The sequence below is a fragment of the Rhinoderma darwinii genome, chromosome 11 (assembly GCF_050947455.1).
Source record: "Rhinoderma darwinii isolate aRhiDar2 chromosome 11, aRhiDar2.hap1, whole genome shotgun sequence".
Taxonomy (NCBI): domain Eukaryota; kingdom Metazoa; phylum Chordata; class Amphibia; order Anura; family Rhinodermatidae; genus Rhinoderma; species Rhinoderma darwinii.
The window spans coordinates 13174315-13191791 of NC_134697.1; the positions used below are offsets into that span (position 1 = coordinate 13174315).

The 17477-nt window shown below is 43.6% G+C and overlaps 1 protein-coding gene across 1 annotated transcript; it reads right to left on the bottom strand.

The window, feature by feature from the left end:
- Window positions 1-4729: 4729 nt before the first annotated feature.
- Window positions 4730-16936, bottom strand: LOC142663870 (killer cell lectin-like receptor subfamily B member 1C). Its single transcript, XM_075842703.1, has 7 exons — window positions 16924-16936; window positions 15981-16025; window positions 14622-14723; window positions 14196-14288; window positions 12181-12329; window positions 4982-5094; window positions 4730-4847 (listed from the first exon to the last, which is right to left on the bottom strand). The coding sequence occupies exons 1-7, from the start codon at window positions 16934-16936 to the stop codon at window positions 4730-4732; spliced, it is 633 nt and encodes a 210-aa protein (XP_075698818.1).
- Window positions 16937-17477: the final 541 nt, after the last annotated feature.

Below are 17477 nucleotides of genomic sequence, written 5' to 3' on the forward strand. Positions count from 1 at the left end.
TAAATGAGATTTTGAGAGATTACCTGGGGATATTTCTTGTAGTGTACCTTGATGACATACTGGTGTTTTCCAAGGACTGGCCCTCCCACATTGAGCATGTCCGGAAGGTGCTCCAGGTCCTTCGGGAAAACAAACTGTTTGCAAAATCCGAAAAATGTGTGTTTGGGGTACAGGAGATACCATTTTTGGGTCAAATCCTTACTCCTCATGAATTCCGCATGGACCCCGCCAAGGTTCAGGCTGTGGCGGAATGGGTCCAACCTGCCTCCCTGAAGGCGTTACAGTGTTTTTTGGGGTTCGCTAATTATTACAGGAGATTCATTGCTAACTTCTCGGTCATCGCTAAGCCTCTTACGGACCTCACTCGCAAAGGTGCTGATCTCCTCCACTGGTCTCCAGAGGCTGTCCAGGCTTTTGAGGTCCTTAAGAAGTGCTTTATCTCGGCCCCGGTGCTGGTTCAGCCCAACCAAATGGAGCCATTTATCGTGGAAGTTGACGCATCCGAGGTGGGAGTGGGGGCTGTCTTGTCCCAGGGTAACAGGTCCCTCACCCATCTCCGCCCCTGTGCCTACTTCTCCAGGAAGTTTTCGCTCACTGAGAGTAACTATGATATTGGCAACCGCGAACTCTTAGCCATTAAATGGGCATTTGAAGAGTGGCGCCACTTCCTGGAGGGGGCTAGGCACCAGGTAACGGTCCTTACCGACCACAAGGATCTGGTTTTCCTAGAATCTGCCCGGAGGCTAAACCCGAGACAAGCTCGATGGGCGCTATTTTTTACCAGATTCAACTTTTTGGTTACCTATAGGGCTGGGTCTAAAAATATTAAGGCCGATGCACTGTCGCGTAGCTTTATGGCCAGCCCTCCTTCGGAGGAAGATCCTGCTTGTATTTTGCCTCCCGGTATAATCATTTCTTCTATTGATTCTGATTTAGTCTCTGAAATTGCAGCTGATCAAGGTTCAGCTCCCGGGAACCTTCCTGAGGACAAGCTGTTTGTTCCCCTGCAATACCGGCTAAGGGTACTTAGGGAAAATCATGACTCCGCACTAACTGGTCATCCAGGCATCCTGGGTACCAAACACCTCATTGCCAGAAACTATTGGTGGACTGGGGTTGCCTAAAGACGTTAAGGCCTACGTCGCCGCTTGTGAGGTTTGTGCTAGGTCCAAGACTCCCAGGTCCCGACCAGCGGGCTTACTACGTTTGTTGCCCATTCCCGAGAGACCTTCAACACATATCTCCATGGATTTTATCACCGATTTGCCTCCATCCCAAGGCAAGTCGGTGGTGTGGGTGGTAGTAGACCGCTTCAGTAAGATGTGCCACTTTGTGCCCCTCAAGAAACTACCCAACGCCAAGACGTTAGCTACCTTGTTTGTCAAACACATCCTGCGTCTCCATGGGGTCCCTGTCAATATTGTTTTGGACAGAGGGGTACAATTTGTTTCATTGTTTTGGAGAGCCTTCTGTAAGAAGTTGGAGATTGATCTGTCCTTCTCCTCTGCTTTCCATCCTGAAACCAATGGCCAAACTGAGAGGACTAATCAATCTCTAGAACAATATTTAAGGTGTTTTATCTCTGACTGTCAATATGATTGGGTCTCATTCATTCCCCTCGCTGAATTTTCCCTTAATAACCGGGTCAGTAACTCGTCAGGGGTCTCCCCCTTTTTCTGTAATTTTGGGTTTAATCCACGGTTCTCCTCCGTTTCACCTGGTAGTTCCAACAATCCCGAGGTAGAGGTCGTTCATCGGGAACTGTGCACAGTCTGGGCCCAGGTTCAGAAGAACCTAGAGGCGTCCCAGAGCGTCCAAAAAACTCAGGCTGATAGAAAACGTTCTGCTAACCCCTTGTTTATGGTCGGGGATCTGGTGTGGTTATCATCTAGGAACTTGTGTCTTAAGGTCCCGTCCAAGAAGTTTGCTCCCTGGTTTATTGGGCCGTATAAGGTCATTGAAGTCCTCAATCCTGTCTCCTTCCGGCTGGAGTTACCCCCATCTTTTCGTATACACGACGTGTTTCATGCCTCCCTCCTTAAACGCTGCTCCCCGTCCTTGGCTCCCTCGAGGAAACCTCCGGTTCCCGTTCTCACCCCTGAGGGGGTGGAATTCGAGGTGGCCAAGATTGTGGACAGCAAGATGGTCCAAGGCTCCCTCCAGTACCTGGTCCATTGGAGAGGTTACGGGCCTGAGGAGAGGACTTGGGTACCCGCCCGGGATGTTCACGCTGGGGTATTGGTCAGGAAGTTCCACCTTCGTTTCCCCAGTAAACCAGGTCCACTTAAAAAGGGTCCGGTGGCCCCTCATAAAAGGGGGGGTACTGTAAAGGATCTGCCAGGCACAGCTTCGGGGTTAACTTCCATAGGTAATCAGTCTTCACCTGAGTCTATCTCTCTGAGACTGACTCCAGCTTCCACCACTCAGGCTGGCAGGCTTAGGAGTGGGAGAGCCTATCGCAGCCTGGCCAGACTCAGCTTGCTCCCGCCCTCTGTCTATTTATACCTGCCTTTCCTGTTCCTCCTTGCTTGTGATTCTTTCCGTGTGGTTTCCTGGCCCAGCTACAGCTCCTAACAATTTGATCCTGCTCCATTCTGACCCTGGCTTTCTGACTACTCTTCTGCTCTGCGTTTGGTACCTCGTGCTCTCCTGGTTTGGCTTGGCTCATTCACCGCTCTGTTGCTCACGGTGTTGCTGTGGGCAACTGCCCCTTTCCCTTTGCTTTATATTCCCTTGTATGTTTGTCTCGTGCACTTGCTGAGCGTAGGGACCGCCGCCCAGTTGTACCCCGTCACCTAGGGCGGGTCGTTGCAAGTAGGCAGGGACAGAGTGGCGGGTAGATTAGGGCTCACTTGTCCTTTTCCCTACCCCTATCATTACATCATGGCTGTCTGTCTCTAGATGATGTATTAGATGAATGTCTCTAGATGATGTACAACATGGCTGCCTGTCTCTAGGTGATGTACAACATGGCTGCCTGTCTCTAGGTGATGTATAACATGGCTGCCTGTCTCTATGTGATGTACAACATGGCTGCCTGTCTCTAGGTGATGTACAGCATGGCTGCCTGTCTCTAATTGATGTTAGTAATAAAGTTAACTGTGTAAAAATACACCCAGAATAGACAGGGAGAAGAATGGAGGAAATGATCCTGCACATACACTGGCAGACATAATGCTGAGATTTTGCTAGAATTAGAAATAGTTTAAAAAGTTCTGCCTCTCAATAATCTATTTTTCACCTGCTATATACCAGAACAGTACTAACGGAATACCAGGGGGCACCTGACATATGGATCGTGGGTCACATGACCCATGCCATGTTTAGTCCATTCAGTTAGGCCATGGATAAATTAGTATAGACTAGTCTGTGGGCTATACCATTTTTTTCTAGAGGCTACTGCATTGGTATAAGAAAGGTATAAGAGCAGAATTTTTGATTTCCTATTGTAAATCCTATTATGATTTAATAAAACCTTGGGGTGTAATATGGCTGTGTGTATGAAGCTTTAGGGTTCGTATATACTCGTTGTATATACTCAGTGTGCTTCTGAAGTAACGTCTGGGGGAGAATGGCTCAGTACATGCAGCAGGTGATGCCCCAATTTCTTTGTCAGATGCAAAAGTACAACAGAAAAAAACAATGTACACCTCCATATGAAATCAGAGGCATAAAGAGGTATAGTAGAGGCCGCCCTATACACTTGAATTAGAGCCATGGGGTGGATCGAGATTGGTGGACGCCCCTGGGCCAAATATTTGGTGGGTCCCCATCCCCGCTATAGGATTAGGACTCTGTCTGACCCCTAATCTCATCCTCATGAAATAGAGGTGTTTGTGCATGTAAATGGCCCTCTCAACTAAACGCTATGGGTGTTTTGGAGACAGACAAGCCAGCGACTCTCTTAGACTTCACAAAACAAAGAGCCACACTCATGAATGGCCACTTCTCCACTTATTTTTGGCTGGATAGGTTCACAGGATCCCAAAATCAGAGAGGCTGGATGTGGAGGCCCTCTAGGTCCCTAAAGTGTTGGAGGCCCCAGGGTATTTTCCCCTTGTGCCGGTCCCATAATCCAGCCCTGATTAGAGCCCAAATAAAACAAAATGGAGTATTAATATGGATGTATGCAGGAGGCCTTAGCTCTTTTTCCCCAAGTGCAGATTCGGTCACTATTTTACATCCATATAATCAAAAGTGCATTCGAAGGAAAAAAGTATAAATCTTTAAATTATATTTTTTGTGTTTAGGCTCCACTCCTGGTTTATGTTTTAAAATATTTATGCAAAATACTGTCGTGGAGGGGTAGGGGGGCCCAAGCTGAATTCTTAAACCAGGGCCCATGAGCCTGTAGCTACAACCTTGCTGCCATGTAAATAAAGACGTCCAGGAAGTGCGCAAGCATCAGCGCTGGAGCGGCATAGGATTTAACCGGTGAGTAATGTGTTTTTTTTATTACTTATTTTGCTGGTAGTTTTATTTTTATTTTTTGTACTTTTGGGCATTATACTTTTAGCACATTGTTTGACGCGGTTCAGGCACCTGATACAGAATACTGACCTGGCACAACTTTATTCATTGCCTTAGCTGCCATATTTTAGGGTATAATGTCCATATCATGAATAACTCTAATCTTTTGGTCTACAAAGAAATAAGTTTTGCTTAGCAAAATGTTATCACATGAAGCAAATATAAATCCCCTTTATATATAATGTAATGATAATGAGGGTCAGATCTTCACAGCTTTCTTTAGACATATCCATCTGTATGTAGAATTGCAGCTGGACGGATAATAACCAGATCTATTCATTGATACGCAGCGTCCTGATTGTGTCTTTATCTGTAACCTGAGGAACAAGAGAATAAAACAAGAGGAAATTATCAGAAATCAGTGATTATACGAGAAGTTCAGACACAGGTATCAGATGTAATCACAGTCACAGTAATAACCAGTGTGTCCTGGTGTCAGGAAGTCACTTACAAGCTGCTGTTATAATGTTCTCCATCCACCCATCTCCAGTCATCTCCATCACGCTGAAGTCCTATCCAATACGTGTCATCTACCCGTTGTCTGATAGTTCTCAGTATAAAGTCCTGTAAGAAATAAGAAACATTCATCATATTAGATGCTGATTATCGCATTATAATATAAATTGACATCTGTGAATAATATCTGTATAAACACCACATTCTGATGTCAGAACCTGATGATTATACAGAGATGAGCGGCGCTACATAGACACTACTTATCTCTTTCTGTAGAAGATTCTTTTACACATGGTTTTTGAAGGAAGTTCATACTCCAGTGTCAACCAATCATGGACTGACACGTAGTGCTCCCTCTCTCTTTAAGAAGAGTTTTTTTTAGCAGCGGCAATGTGTATCATACAGTTCTTTGTCCCACACCTCAGCTGCTGCAGAACATCATAACACACACCTCGAGAGGCAGTAGAACATCATAATACATCTAAGATATTGAAAAACATCATAATAAACACATTGTCTGCTGCAGAACCTCATGATACACATCTCAGCTGCTGCAGAGCAGAATAATACTGATCTTAGACTCTAGAACCTCATAATACACACCTAAGCAGCTGCAGAACATTATAATATATGCCTCAGATGCTGTAGAACATTATAATGCACACCTTTAGATGCTACAGAACATTATAATACTAACCTCAGATGCTGCAGAACATCATAATACACACCTCAGCTACTAAAGAACAACATAATACACACTTCAGATGCTGCAGAACATTATAATACTAACCTCAGATGCTGCAGAACCTCACAATACACATCTCAGCTGCTGAAGAACAACATAATACACACCTCAGATGCTGCAGAACCTCATAATACACATCTCAGCTGCTGCATATTTTGTATATCAAGCAACACTAGACAGAAAGCTTCCGGTTAGACTATGTTCACACTGCCGTTAATAGCCCCTAGACAGTCCTAGCTGATTTGACAGGAAGAATGGAGCTGCATGCAATGAAAATGACGGAAACCCTACGGACCTTATTGTAAGTCAATGGGGTTTATCGGGCGGCGGTGGTATCTGTCGTTTAACAAATATTCCAGTGTATCATCGTTACCGTTATAAATAGAAAACACAGGTGTGAACAGAGCCTAAGGCCCTGTTCACGCAGAAGTTTTTCTGCAGGCAGATTTTGACCTACCTGCACTTTCTGGCCATCGTTTTCACTGCGTTTTTTGCCCGCGGCCATTGAGCATTGGCTTTTTCTCTTTATTATAAGGTTCTAAACCATTAACATTCAGCGAGATGAGTTCTAATATTTATAGTAACTATATAGTCCTTAGCTCCCGAGGACACGTACTGTATGGATGTCCACATGGTATAATAGTGCATATTGACTAGGTTGTGCTGCTTTATACAGAGCTGTTACTGCTTATGTATTATAAACCTTCAATAACTTTTGGTGCTTGGCTCTCTAAGGGTGCGCTCCTATGTGACGTATTTACATTGTATTTCCGCAGCGTAAAATGTGGAAAATTTACTTACCTGAAATCTTCATTTCCTGGAGTCCAAGGCAGCACATAACATAGGGGTTAAAGTCTATTGACTGCCGAATAGAAGACACAAATGGTTAATTAGCAGTATACACAAAAAAATTAATTAAGGCAATTAGGGGATTAACCATCCCCTAAGAAATACCCATAGACTGGAATAAAGACGCATAGTTTGCAAGCAATTAAATTTATTGGGTGGGATATTGTGACTCTTAATCACTCAAATTATAGCATTCTTTGATGAGATCTTTTATCCACCTAGCCAGGATAGGTCTGCTGGCTTGTTTCTTCCGTTGGGGCCATAGAAGTAAAGAAATAATGCCTCAGAATTCCTGAAGGCCTAGGAGCGTTGAAGGTAGACCAGAATTGATCTTTTGACATTGAGCAAGTGTAGATTTGGAAAAGAATCCTGACTTGAAAGGACGGCGAGAACTATTTCCTGGTTAATATTGGATACAGAGGGAAGGAAGGAACCCTGGCATAGTTCTAAGGACAAAAGCTACAGGTAAAAATATCACATATGGCTCCTTGCAGGATAACGCTTGTATTTGGCTAATCCTCCTGGCCGATGTTATGGCCACTAGGAAGAGCGTTTTAAATGAGAGGAATTTCAAGGAAACTTCTTCAATTGGTTCAAAGGGAGCTGAACATAGTTGGTCCAAAACCAGAGTAAGGTCCAAGGCTGGTACAGGACAGTGGTACATGGGTCTGAGTCTATTGACTCCTTTTATGAACCTAGATACCAAAGGATTCCAAGAAAATCTTCCTTCTGATAGAACATTGATTGCTGTCACATGCACTTTCAGTGTGTTAGGCTTGAGACCTTTCTCATATAGCTCCTGTAGAAATTGAAGAGAAGCAACATTGTCAGGAGAACTGTTCTTCTGACGGCACCAGGAAGAGAAGATGTTCCAGATGCGGGAGTAGACCATCGAAGTAGTAGATTTTCTGGATGCCAACAGGGTGTTAACTACTCCTTCAGACAAGCCCTTGGATGTTAAGGAGTTCCGCTCAGTCTCCTTGCCTTCAAGTTCATGCTCCTGAGATTGGGGTGAAAAAATCCCTGTTGAGACAGCAGGTCTTTGTGAGACGGTAGTCTCCATAACCTTCCTCTTGACAGCGCTAATGCGAGTGGAAACCATGCCCTTCTACCATCTGGTTTTTAAACCATTCCATAAACTGTTTAGCTTCAGATCCACCAGAGGGTGCATCAGATAAACATAAAGAACAAACACTATGTTCCCAATCTTCAGGAACTGGCTGCTGACAGCTGCTGCATGTTTTATGTTTAGATTTCCTTGCTTTCTTTCTGCTTGGAATGGGAGAAGCCATGTTAAAAACAAGAAAGGCAAATTTCTTAACACATAGAACTAATGGGAACAGCTGAGCCAGCTAGCAGTCATATAACTGCACCTTACTACTGCAAAAGGTCCTGCTGCCCAGGCCGAGGGCAAGGACCCTACTGCACTGCCAGAATTTAAATGCAGAGATCTTGCGAAAACACGAAATCCCGGAATGTGCAGTGGGGAGCCGACAGCCAATGTACAACCAACCAAGGAGACATAGCAGCCATATTGGAACACCTCACCAGGAGAACCATGTGCAAACAAACACAGTATGTCGGCACACCGAGCACAATACATCTCCAGGTAAACGGACCATGACTAGTAGACAGACAATATCAGGGGGCAGAATGTTTAGCTTGATATGACTGTGAGACAGGAGCCATAGCACTGATTGTTCAGGATGGCTGAGGTCCGTTGTTGAGGGACAGGTATCACCTGTATACAGGGGGCAGGTGCGTAACTAGGAAAGACTGGGCCCCATAGCAAACTTTTGACTGGGGCCCCCCCTCCCCTGGGTGTCACACAACCCCCCTTGTAGATAGTGCCTTTTTTACAGCCCCCCCCCCTGTAGATATCTACAAAGGGGGCTGTATGGCATTATCTACAGGGGGGCTGTATGGCGTTCTCTACAGGGTGGGTCTGTATGGCGTTATCTACAGAGGGGGCTGTATGGCGTTCTCTACAGGGGGAGCTGTATGGCATTCTCTACAGGGGGGGCTGTATGGCGTTCTCTACAGGGGGGGCTGTATGGCGTCTATGGCGTTCTCTGCAGGGGGGGCTGTATGGCGTTCTCTACAGGGGGGACTGTGTGGTGTTCTCTACAGGGGGGCTGAAATACAGTGTGTCCTACTAAAAGACATGTATCCCCTATCCACAGGACAGGGGATACATGTGTGATCGCTGGCAGTGATAGGGAGAACGGGGGACTGAAAGTCCCCTGAAGTTCTCCATCACAAACCTCGGACTTCCGGGGTCTGTGTCGGCTTCTCCGTAGAAATGAATGGAGCGCCGGTCGCGCTTGTGCGCATGCGTGACCAGTGCTCCTTTCATTTTTATTGAGCTGCCGACACAGACGCCGGAAGTCAGAGGTTAGTCATGCAGAACTTCAGGGGACTTTCAGTCCCCCGTTCTCCCTATCGCTGCCAGCGATCACACATGTATCCCCTATCCTGTGGAGAGGAGATACATGTCTTTTGTAGGACACACTGTAGTTCAGATTTTTTTGGGAGGGGGGACCGAAAGTCCCCCGAAGTTCTCCATGACTAACCTCTGACTTCAGGCGTCTGCGCACCTCAATAAAAATGAAAGGAGCGCTGGTCACGCATGTGCACAAGCGCGACCGGCGCTCCATTAATTTCTACGGAGCTGCCGACACAGACCCCGGAAGTCCGAGGTTTGTGATGGAGAACTTCAGGGGACTTTCAGTCCCCCGTTCTCCCTATCGCTGCCAGCGATCACACATGTATCCCCTATCCTGTGGAGAGGGGATACATGTCTTTTGTTTAATGGCAGAGCGGGGAGATACCTCCCTGCTCTGCCATAGTGTTAAGTGGCGTCGCGCTGTAGCAGCCATAGCGGCTGCTGGCGGAGCCTCCGGCCATGGTGGGCCTCATGCCGCGGGCCCCGTAGCAGCCGCTACGGCTGCTATAGTGGTAGTTACGCCACTGACAGGGGGGTATGTTACATTCGACCCTGAATTCACAGCCTTAGGGACAAAGAACACTTTCTGTAAAGAGGGCTAGAAGAGGGCTAGAAATCATACTTGAAGTTAGAGTTCTTCTATCCACAGCTATAGACAAATAAAATGCGTCTTTATTCCAGTCTAGGGGTATTTTGTAGGGGATGGTTAATCACCTAATTGCCTAAATTGTTTATTGCGTGTACTGCTAATTAACCATTTTGTCTCTTCTATCAGGCAGTCAATAAACTTTAATCCCTATGTTATGTTCTGCTGTAGGACAAACAAGAAACTACAATATATGGCTATGGAAAAATATTCTGCAAAACAGATTTCTCTAGTTCTTGCGTTGCGGAAAATGTATTTGCTGCCTCTTTTTCAAGGGACCAAAGGTAATTGGACAATTATCTCAAAAGCTTTTTAATGAATGCATGGGCTATTCCCTTATTAATCCATCGTCATTTAAGCAGGTAAAAGGTCTGGAGTTGATTCCAGGTGTGGCATTTGCAAAGCTGTTGCTGTGAACCCACAACATGAGGTCAAAGGAGCTCTCAATGCAAGTGAAACAGACTATTATTAGGCTGAAAAAAATGAAGAAATCCATCAGAGCGATAGCACAAATGTTATGAGTGGCCAAATCAACAGTTTAGTACATTCTTGAAAAAAAGTGCGCACTCGTGATCTCGTGAACTCCAAAAGGCCTGGATGCCCACGGAAGACAACAGTGGTGGTTGATCGCAGAATCCTTTCCATGGTGAAGAAAAACCCCTTCACAACATATACCCAAGTGAAGAACACTCTCCTGGAAGTAGGTTATCAGTATCTAAGTCTACCATAAAGAGAAGACTTCATGAGAGCAAATACAGAGGGTTCACAACAAGGTGCAATTAATCAGCCTCAAAAATAGAAAGGCCAGATTAGACTTTTCCAAACAACATGTAAAGAAGCTGCCCAGTTCTGGAACAGCATGAAGCTAAGATCAACCTGTACCAGAATGATGAGAGGAAGAAAGTATGGAGAAGGCTTGGAACGGCCCATGATCCAAAGCACACCACATCCTCTGTAAAACATGGTGGAGGCAGTGTGATGGCATGGTGGGGGCAGTGTGATGGCATGGTGGGGCAGTGTGATGGCATGGTGGGGCAGTGTGATGGCATGGTGGAGGCGGTGCGATGGCATGGTGGAGGCAGTGTGATGGCATGGTGGGCGCAGTGTGATGGCATGGTGGGGGCAGTGTGATGGCATGGTGGGGCAGTGGGATGGCATGGTGGAGGCAGTGTGATGGCATGGTGGAGGCAGTGTGATGGCATGGTGGAGGCAGTGTGATGGCATTGTGGGGCAGTGTGATGGCATGGTGGAGGCAGTATGATGGCATGGTGGAGGCAGTATGATGGCATGGTGGAGGCAGTGGGATGGCATAGTGGGGGCAGTGTGATGGCATGGTGGAGGCAGTGTGATGGCATGGTGGAGGCAGTGTGATGGCATGGTGGGGCAGTATGATGGCATGGTGGAGGCAGTATGATGGCATGGTGGAGGCAGTGTGATGGCATGGTGGAGGCAGTGTGATGGCATAGTGGGGGCAGTGTGATGGCATGGTGGAGGCAGTATGATGGCATGGTGGAGGCAGTGTGATTGCATGGTGGAGGCAGTGTGATGGCATGGACATGCATGGCTGCCAAAGGCACTGGGTCACTAGTGTTTATTGATGATGTTACTGAAGACAGAAGCAGCCGATGGAATTCTGAAGTGTTCAGGGATTTACTTTCTGCTCAGATTCAACCACATGCAGCAAGGTTGATTGGACGTCGCTTCACAGGACAGATGAACAATGACCCAAAACATACTGCGAAAGCAACCCAGGAGTTTAAGGCAAAGAAGTGGAATATTCTGCAATGGCCGAGTCACCAGATCTCAACCCGATCGAGCATTTCACCTGCTTAAGACAAAACCTAAGGCAGAAAGACCCACAAACAAGCAACAACTGAGGACAGCGGCAGTAACGGCCGGGCAAAGCATCACAAAGGAGGAAACCCGGCGTTTAGTGATATCCATGGGTTCCAGACTTCAGGCCGTCATTGCCTGCAAAGGATTCTCTACAAAGTATTAAAGAAAAACATTTTATTTATGGTAATGTTAATTTGTCCAATTACTTCTGAGCCCCTGAAATGAGGCGGACGTGTAAAAAAATGGCTGCAATTCCTAAACGTTTCACAGGATATTTTTGTTCAACCCCTTGAATTAAACCTGAAAGTCTAAACTCCAATTGCATCTCAGTTGTTTCATTTCAAATCCAATGTGGTGGCAGCAGAGCCCAAATCATGAAAATTGTGTCACTGCCCAAATAATTCTGGACCAAACTGTACAATTCAAATACGCTACATGAGTGCACCCTAGACACTAATTGAGAAAAGTGTAACGCGTACCTTCAGTTATGGCACTTTCTAAGGGTAAGTAGAAACAACGATAGCGGGCACCATTCGACCGAACACTGAGCCGCCAAGCGTTTTTTTACGCAAAAGTGCATGGTTGTTAATGCCTACATGTTTTTTATTCAGGTTAAATTGAAGTATTAATTAAAAAACCTACCTAAGGCCTTATTCACATAAGCGTTCATACCTGTTGTTCTTGGTCCTTTATAACCAGTAGATTGGCTCCCATCATCTTACAATGATCCCGACTCTGGTTCCATGTTCTTTCTGTTACATCTGAATAGTAATAACAGTGATCTCCATGTAGCAGCCAATCAGGAGGACACAGAGAACAACCTAAACATACAACAGTGAAAAAGTCCACAAAAAGTTTCTAAACTTTTAATTTATTTTTTTGCAGGAAAACAATTAGGCTACAATTAATGATATTTACAGGGGAGTCATGTGTCCTGAGGTTAATTTAAGTGAATTGGAGAAATTTAATTAAGCTTCAATAAACGTAGGTGCCTGTACATGTAGCAGTAGTGTGCCACGCATTTTGCAATGATGCCTTGTGCCCACGCGGCATGGTTTTAAAATTTTTCACCTGTTCAAGTCATGCAGCCAAAACATCATCGCAAATCCATGGCATTTTGTGGTCAAACCATGTGGCACACTACTGCTAAGTATACGGGCACTCTCAAAGGGAATGTATCAACAGCAAATGACTTACTATTTAGAGGGTAGGCCTACCTTTAATACTACAGTATTATGTGGATTAACATTTTTTTTTAAAAAGCTATGTCCTCCCTAGCAACCAATTTTTTTTTATATTGCTCCAATGCATTTTAGTTACAAAAGTGAGCAACTTTGCAAATATTCTTTGGTTAAATTCTCGTTTTGTGGTTACAGCTTTTAACCATTCATGTGTCTCCATGGTTACCGACCATAAACAAAGCATGTGTAGTCTGATCCTGCAGTCACTTCCCTTCCCCTGCTAACATACATTTGGTTGGAAAGAAAGAATCTCGTAACATATGAAAGGGAGTATGACCAACGTGCCTAACAGAAAGCGTCAGTAATCATATGCTAAAGTGTATTTTCTTTATGCTTAAATCTGCAGTAAATATTTAAAACTAATACATATTTCATTAGCAGAAAGTGATATAATCCTCACTTTCCAGCAGCCAGCAGTTCTCTTTACCCTACATGCAGGTTCTCTATGAATGTTTATAAACCTTTTAATGCATCCAAAAATCTGTATACAGGGTGGGCCATTTATATGGATACACCTAAATAAAATGGGAATGGTTGGTGATATTAACTTCCTGTTTGTGGCACATTAGTATATGGGAGGGGGGAAACTTTTCAAGCTGGGTGTTGACCATGGCGGCCATTTTGAAGTCGGCCATTTTGTATCCAACTTTAGTTTTTTCAATGGGAAGAGGGTCATGTGACACATCAAACTTATCGAGAATTTCACAAGAAAAACAATGTTGTGCTCGGTTTTAACGTTACTTTATTCTTTCATGAGTTATTTACAAGTTTCTGACCACTTATAAAATGTGTTCAAAGTGCTGCCCATTATGTTGGATTGTCAATGCAACCCTCTTCTCCCACTCTTCACACACTGATAGCAACACCGCAGAAGAAATGCCTCCCGATCTGACCCCCTTAGACTTTTATCTTTGGGGTCATCTGAAGGCAATCGTCTATGCTGTGAAGATACGAGATGTGCAGCAACTGAAACTACGGATACTGGAAGCCTGTGCTAGCATTTCTTCTGTTGGATACAAAATGGCCGACTTCAAAATGGCCACCATGGTCAACACCCAGCTTGAAAAGTTTCCCCCCTCCCATATACTAATGTGCCACAAACAGGAAGTTAATATCACCAACCATTCCCATTTTATGTAGGTGTATCCATATAAATGGCCCACCCTGTAGATTAAAATAGTAAATACTAGATGGGGATGGGGGGGATGCAGCAATGATACTCTATGCTGCGAGAGGGGAGGAGGGAGGATCATGTTACAGTCTCTCTGCCTCAGCCTGTGTGAGAGACCATATATCGGAGATAAGCATCAAGGGGAAGACATCTGACTGGAGGGATTGTGATTTTTCTTTTGGAATGATAGGTACAGTAGCTTTTTGTATTAGTCTCTTCTAAGCTGGTGCCTAACGCTGATATGAATAGACCATGAGTGTGTTCTGTATACCCACCTCCAGACATGTCAGTCCCTGGAAGACAGAGCTCTTTCTTAATTGTAAAGCACTCGCATTCCGAAAGCGTAGGTGCACTTATCCGGTTATAAACTGGAAAAAAAAGCATAGAAATTGGTGGGCTCGGGCTGCACGCACACTTCTTTAAGAGTGACAAACTCAGTTGCACCTGTCACATGACAGCTGTGACACGCTGGTATACACTTGTACATGCAACTTGTATGAGATTTTCCTGTGACTGTCAAGCAAAAAATAAATTGTGTAGAACGGAAATGCACAAGTAGAATGCAAGTCATATGCAAGACATTTTTTATTGGAGCTGTTACGCTAATAGAGTTTGCGGGTATTCCGAGACATCGAGTACACCGCAACGATAAATATATCCATGACCGGGCCCTGGCAAACTATGAGTGTTGTCATACTTACCAAGTGCTTCAATAATGCGGATGAGAATAATATTGACTCCTAGGAGGACCGTAATAGTCACACCTTTCCAGGAAGGAGTCCAGATCTTCGGCTTATCTTCGGCTTATCAATGAGGATTATAAATAAGAGAAAATCATTATAAGATCTGTGGTAAAAAAAAATTGTCTTATGAGCACATATTTAGGGGGGATGGGATTGATCACCCCCAGGGTAACAAGAGTCACAGGTCTTCTTAATCACATACAATACAGTTTTTCTTTTTGTTTATTTTTAACTTTGTTCAAAATCTTCCATTTCCAAAAAAAAAAAAAAAAAGAATGTAATATTATTGTCAAACATATCATGTCACGTGGATGCGTTGTCCATCACTGCAACTGAAACATCACCGTAGCCTAAAAACATTAGATAATGTGAAGTTACTTCATAATGGACGCAACTTCACTGTACCATAGTCAGTGTGGAAGGCCATCAATAAATATTACTAACTTTTTCCTCCTAATTTCAACAGGTCAGCGGGGTCTCTATATTTCGAGAAAATACATAAATATCTATTAAGTTTCTAAGACCTCAGGCACACAGCAAAGGGGTGCATAGACCTGTATGGCGATGCACCTTCTTTATGCCTTCATATAAAATCAGAGCCACTTGGAGGCCCAGTATGGGAACTTAGCAAGCAAAGGAGGCCATATTCATAATCTGTGAGCTATAAACCCATAGTCAGGAAATCGCTGGTATTCCAATACATAGTAACCCGGAAATGGGCGTTCTAGACATAGGTTTAGAGACTGTTCCTTGGGCATTTAGGACGGTTGCTCACCATATTTTACTGTCCACAAGAATTTCAATTGCTAGATCTTGGAAATCCCCCAGCTCTCCACTAATTTCTGAGGTTCTGAGACGAGTTAATAGTAATTATCACCATGAAACTATGCTTATTTACTTGATTGGGGGACATGACAAAATTTTGAACTCCTGGAAGCCTTGGAGTACTTCTAAGTATCTTCTTTAACTATCTCTAACTATCTATCCTTGTTATTTATGAGAATTGTCTTCAAATGTTTCTTTTCTTTGCTTGATACATCGGTACAGTACTTTCATGACATGGTATTCGTGATGTTTTATGTTATGTCTTTGATGATCTTGCATTGTTTAGAGGTCATCAGTTTGTACCTTGATTTGTAAAAAACGTTGAAAATTCAATAAAAATGTATTGTTTAAAAAAATAAATAAACCCATAGTCAGTTGTTAAATACCAGTAGTGTTATTCAACTTCTGACCCTAATGGCAGATTTCTGCAATTCTATAAGGTGCTAGTGCATCTATTCCACTGGTATGGGGTCTGAGAGGAGACTCCTTTACCATCAGTCAGGGAATATTGCCTAAAATATCCAATCATGTTTAGCTCTAAAAACACAAGAAAATATGTCTATTAATATTCCATGTATCTCAAGTATAAAACAAACATAAAAAGTCAACAAAAATTGTCATATGTGGTATCAAACAATTTAACCAATTTTCCAAAATAAGCGTGACAAAAGTGTGGTAGGGGTGTGGCCTATTAGTTGCCCATGTAAAAATTTATTATCAATATTCAAAGAAATTTGTCTTCAATTTCTTTCTTGCAAAAATAGAACAAGCAAACGTGTGGCAGATTTATATGGAATCCATTGGATGAGGTATTACAAAGATATTCTACCGTAGCTTTAAGAGGAGAATACCTCCGTAGTATAGTGCCATACTAAGGGACCACACAGCGGCAAACGGAGTGCCAATTGTTTTGTAATAGGGAACAATAGGGACCACACATGGTACAGGCTCCAGGCACACAGCCCTGCCATGTCCATTGATTTTAGGCTGCAAATATTTAGTGATTTTTATTTATTCTCATTTTTTTTTCTTAGATGTGCGATCTAATTAATAAACCCTGGTATTCTATTTTGAATAATTAAAACTATCCAAAATCGGATAAATTTTTCACTATTTAAAAAAAAAAAAATCACATTGATATACAATTATGCAGAATGTGGATTTGACAAAAATTATTTTCAATAAAATGTATTTTTATATGATTTAATTTACCTCCTGTATAATCTGATTCATACATCCTATTATTTTTTTTATTGCTCAAACAATCTAATTCGAAATCTGATTAATTTTCTTAAATTACATTTTTCGACCTTTACAAAAATATAAAATGGCGTACAATTTGGATTGACTATACTTTTTTTTTTTCCAGATTTCTTAACTATTTATCTCTTGGGTAATATTTTGAATAGATCCCATGTATTTATATTGTTCTTACCTGCTGCCTCCATGTCTAAAGCAGTGCAATGTAATTCTTAGTATGCTGTAAAATTGTATCGGTCTTCTCAGAATTTAGTTACTGTGGTCTGTTGGTTAGTGCTCAGAATGCCAGCTCTTCCTGTGTATAGCTTTTATTTGTTCTAATAATCAGGAAATGAGTGCAGTGGTCAGGTACCATGTACCGTCCTTACAAAGCAGTGAGACTCGCTAAAAAACATTTTTTTAGGATCTGTTTTAAGGTAGCTATCAATTAATAATATTTACCCCTGCAGGGGGGCGTGGCTAGCTACCGCCACGAGCAGTCGCATGCAGTAGGAGCTCCGTCCATGTTTCAGCGTCTCCACTCATAATCCTGACATAATACTGCCGCAAAGATTTCCTGGACCAGGTATACCAGACGGAGGAACAGAGGAGCACTTACCATGAGTAAAACTCGAAACTCGACAGCAGCGGACAAGCTCCGGGAGTTCGCAAGGCCGGGAGGCCAGCATGGCGCCGAGGTTCCTGAGGCGCGGCAAGAACAGTGTGGAGGTGAGGGGGAGGGGGAGAAGG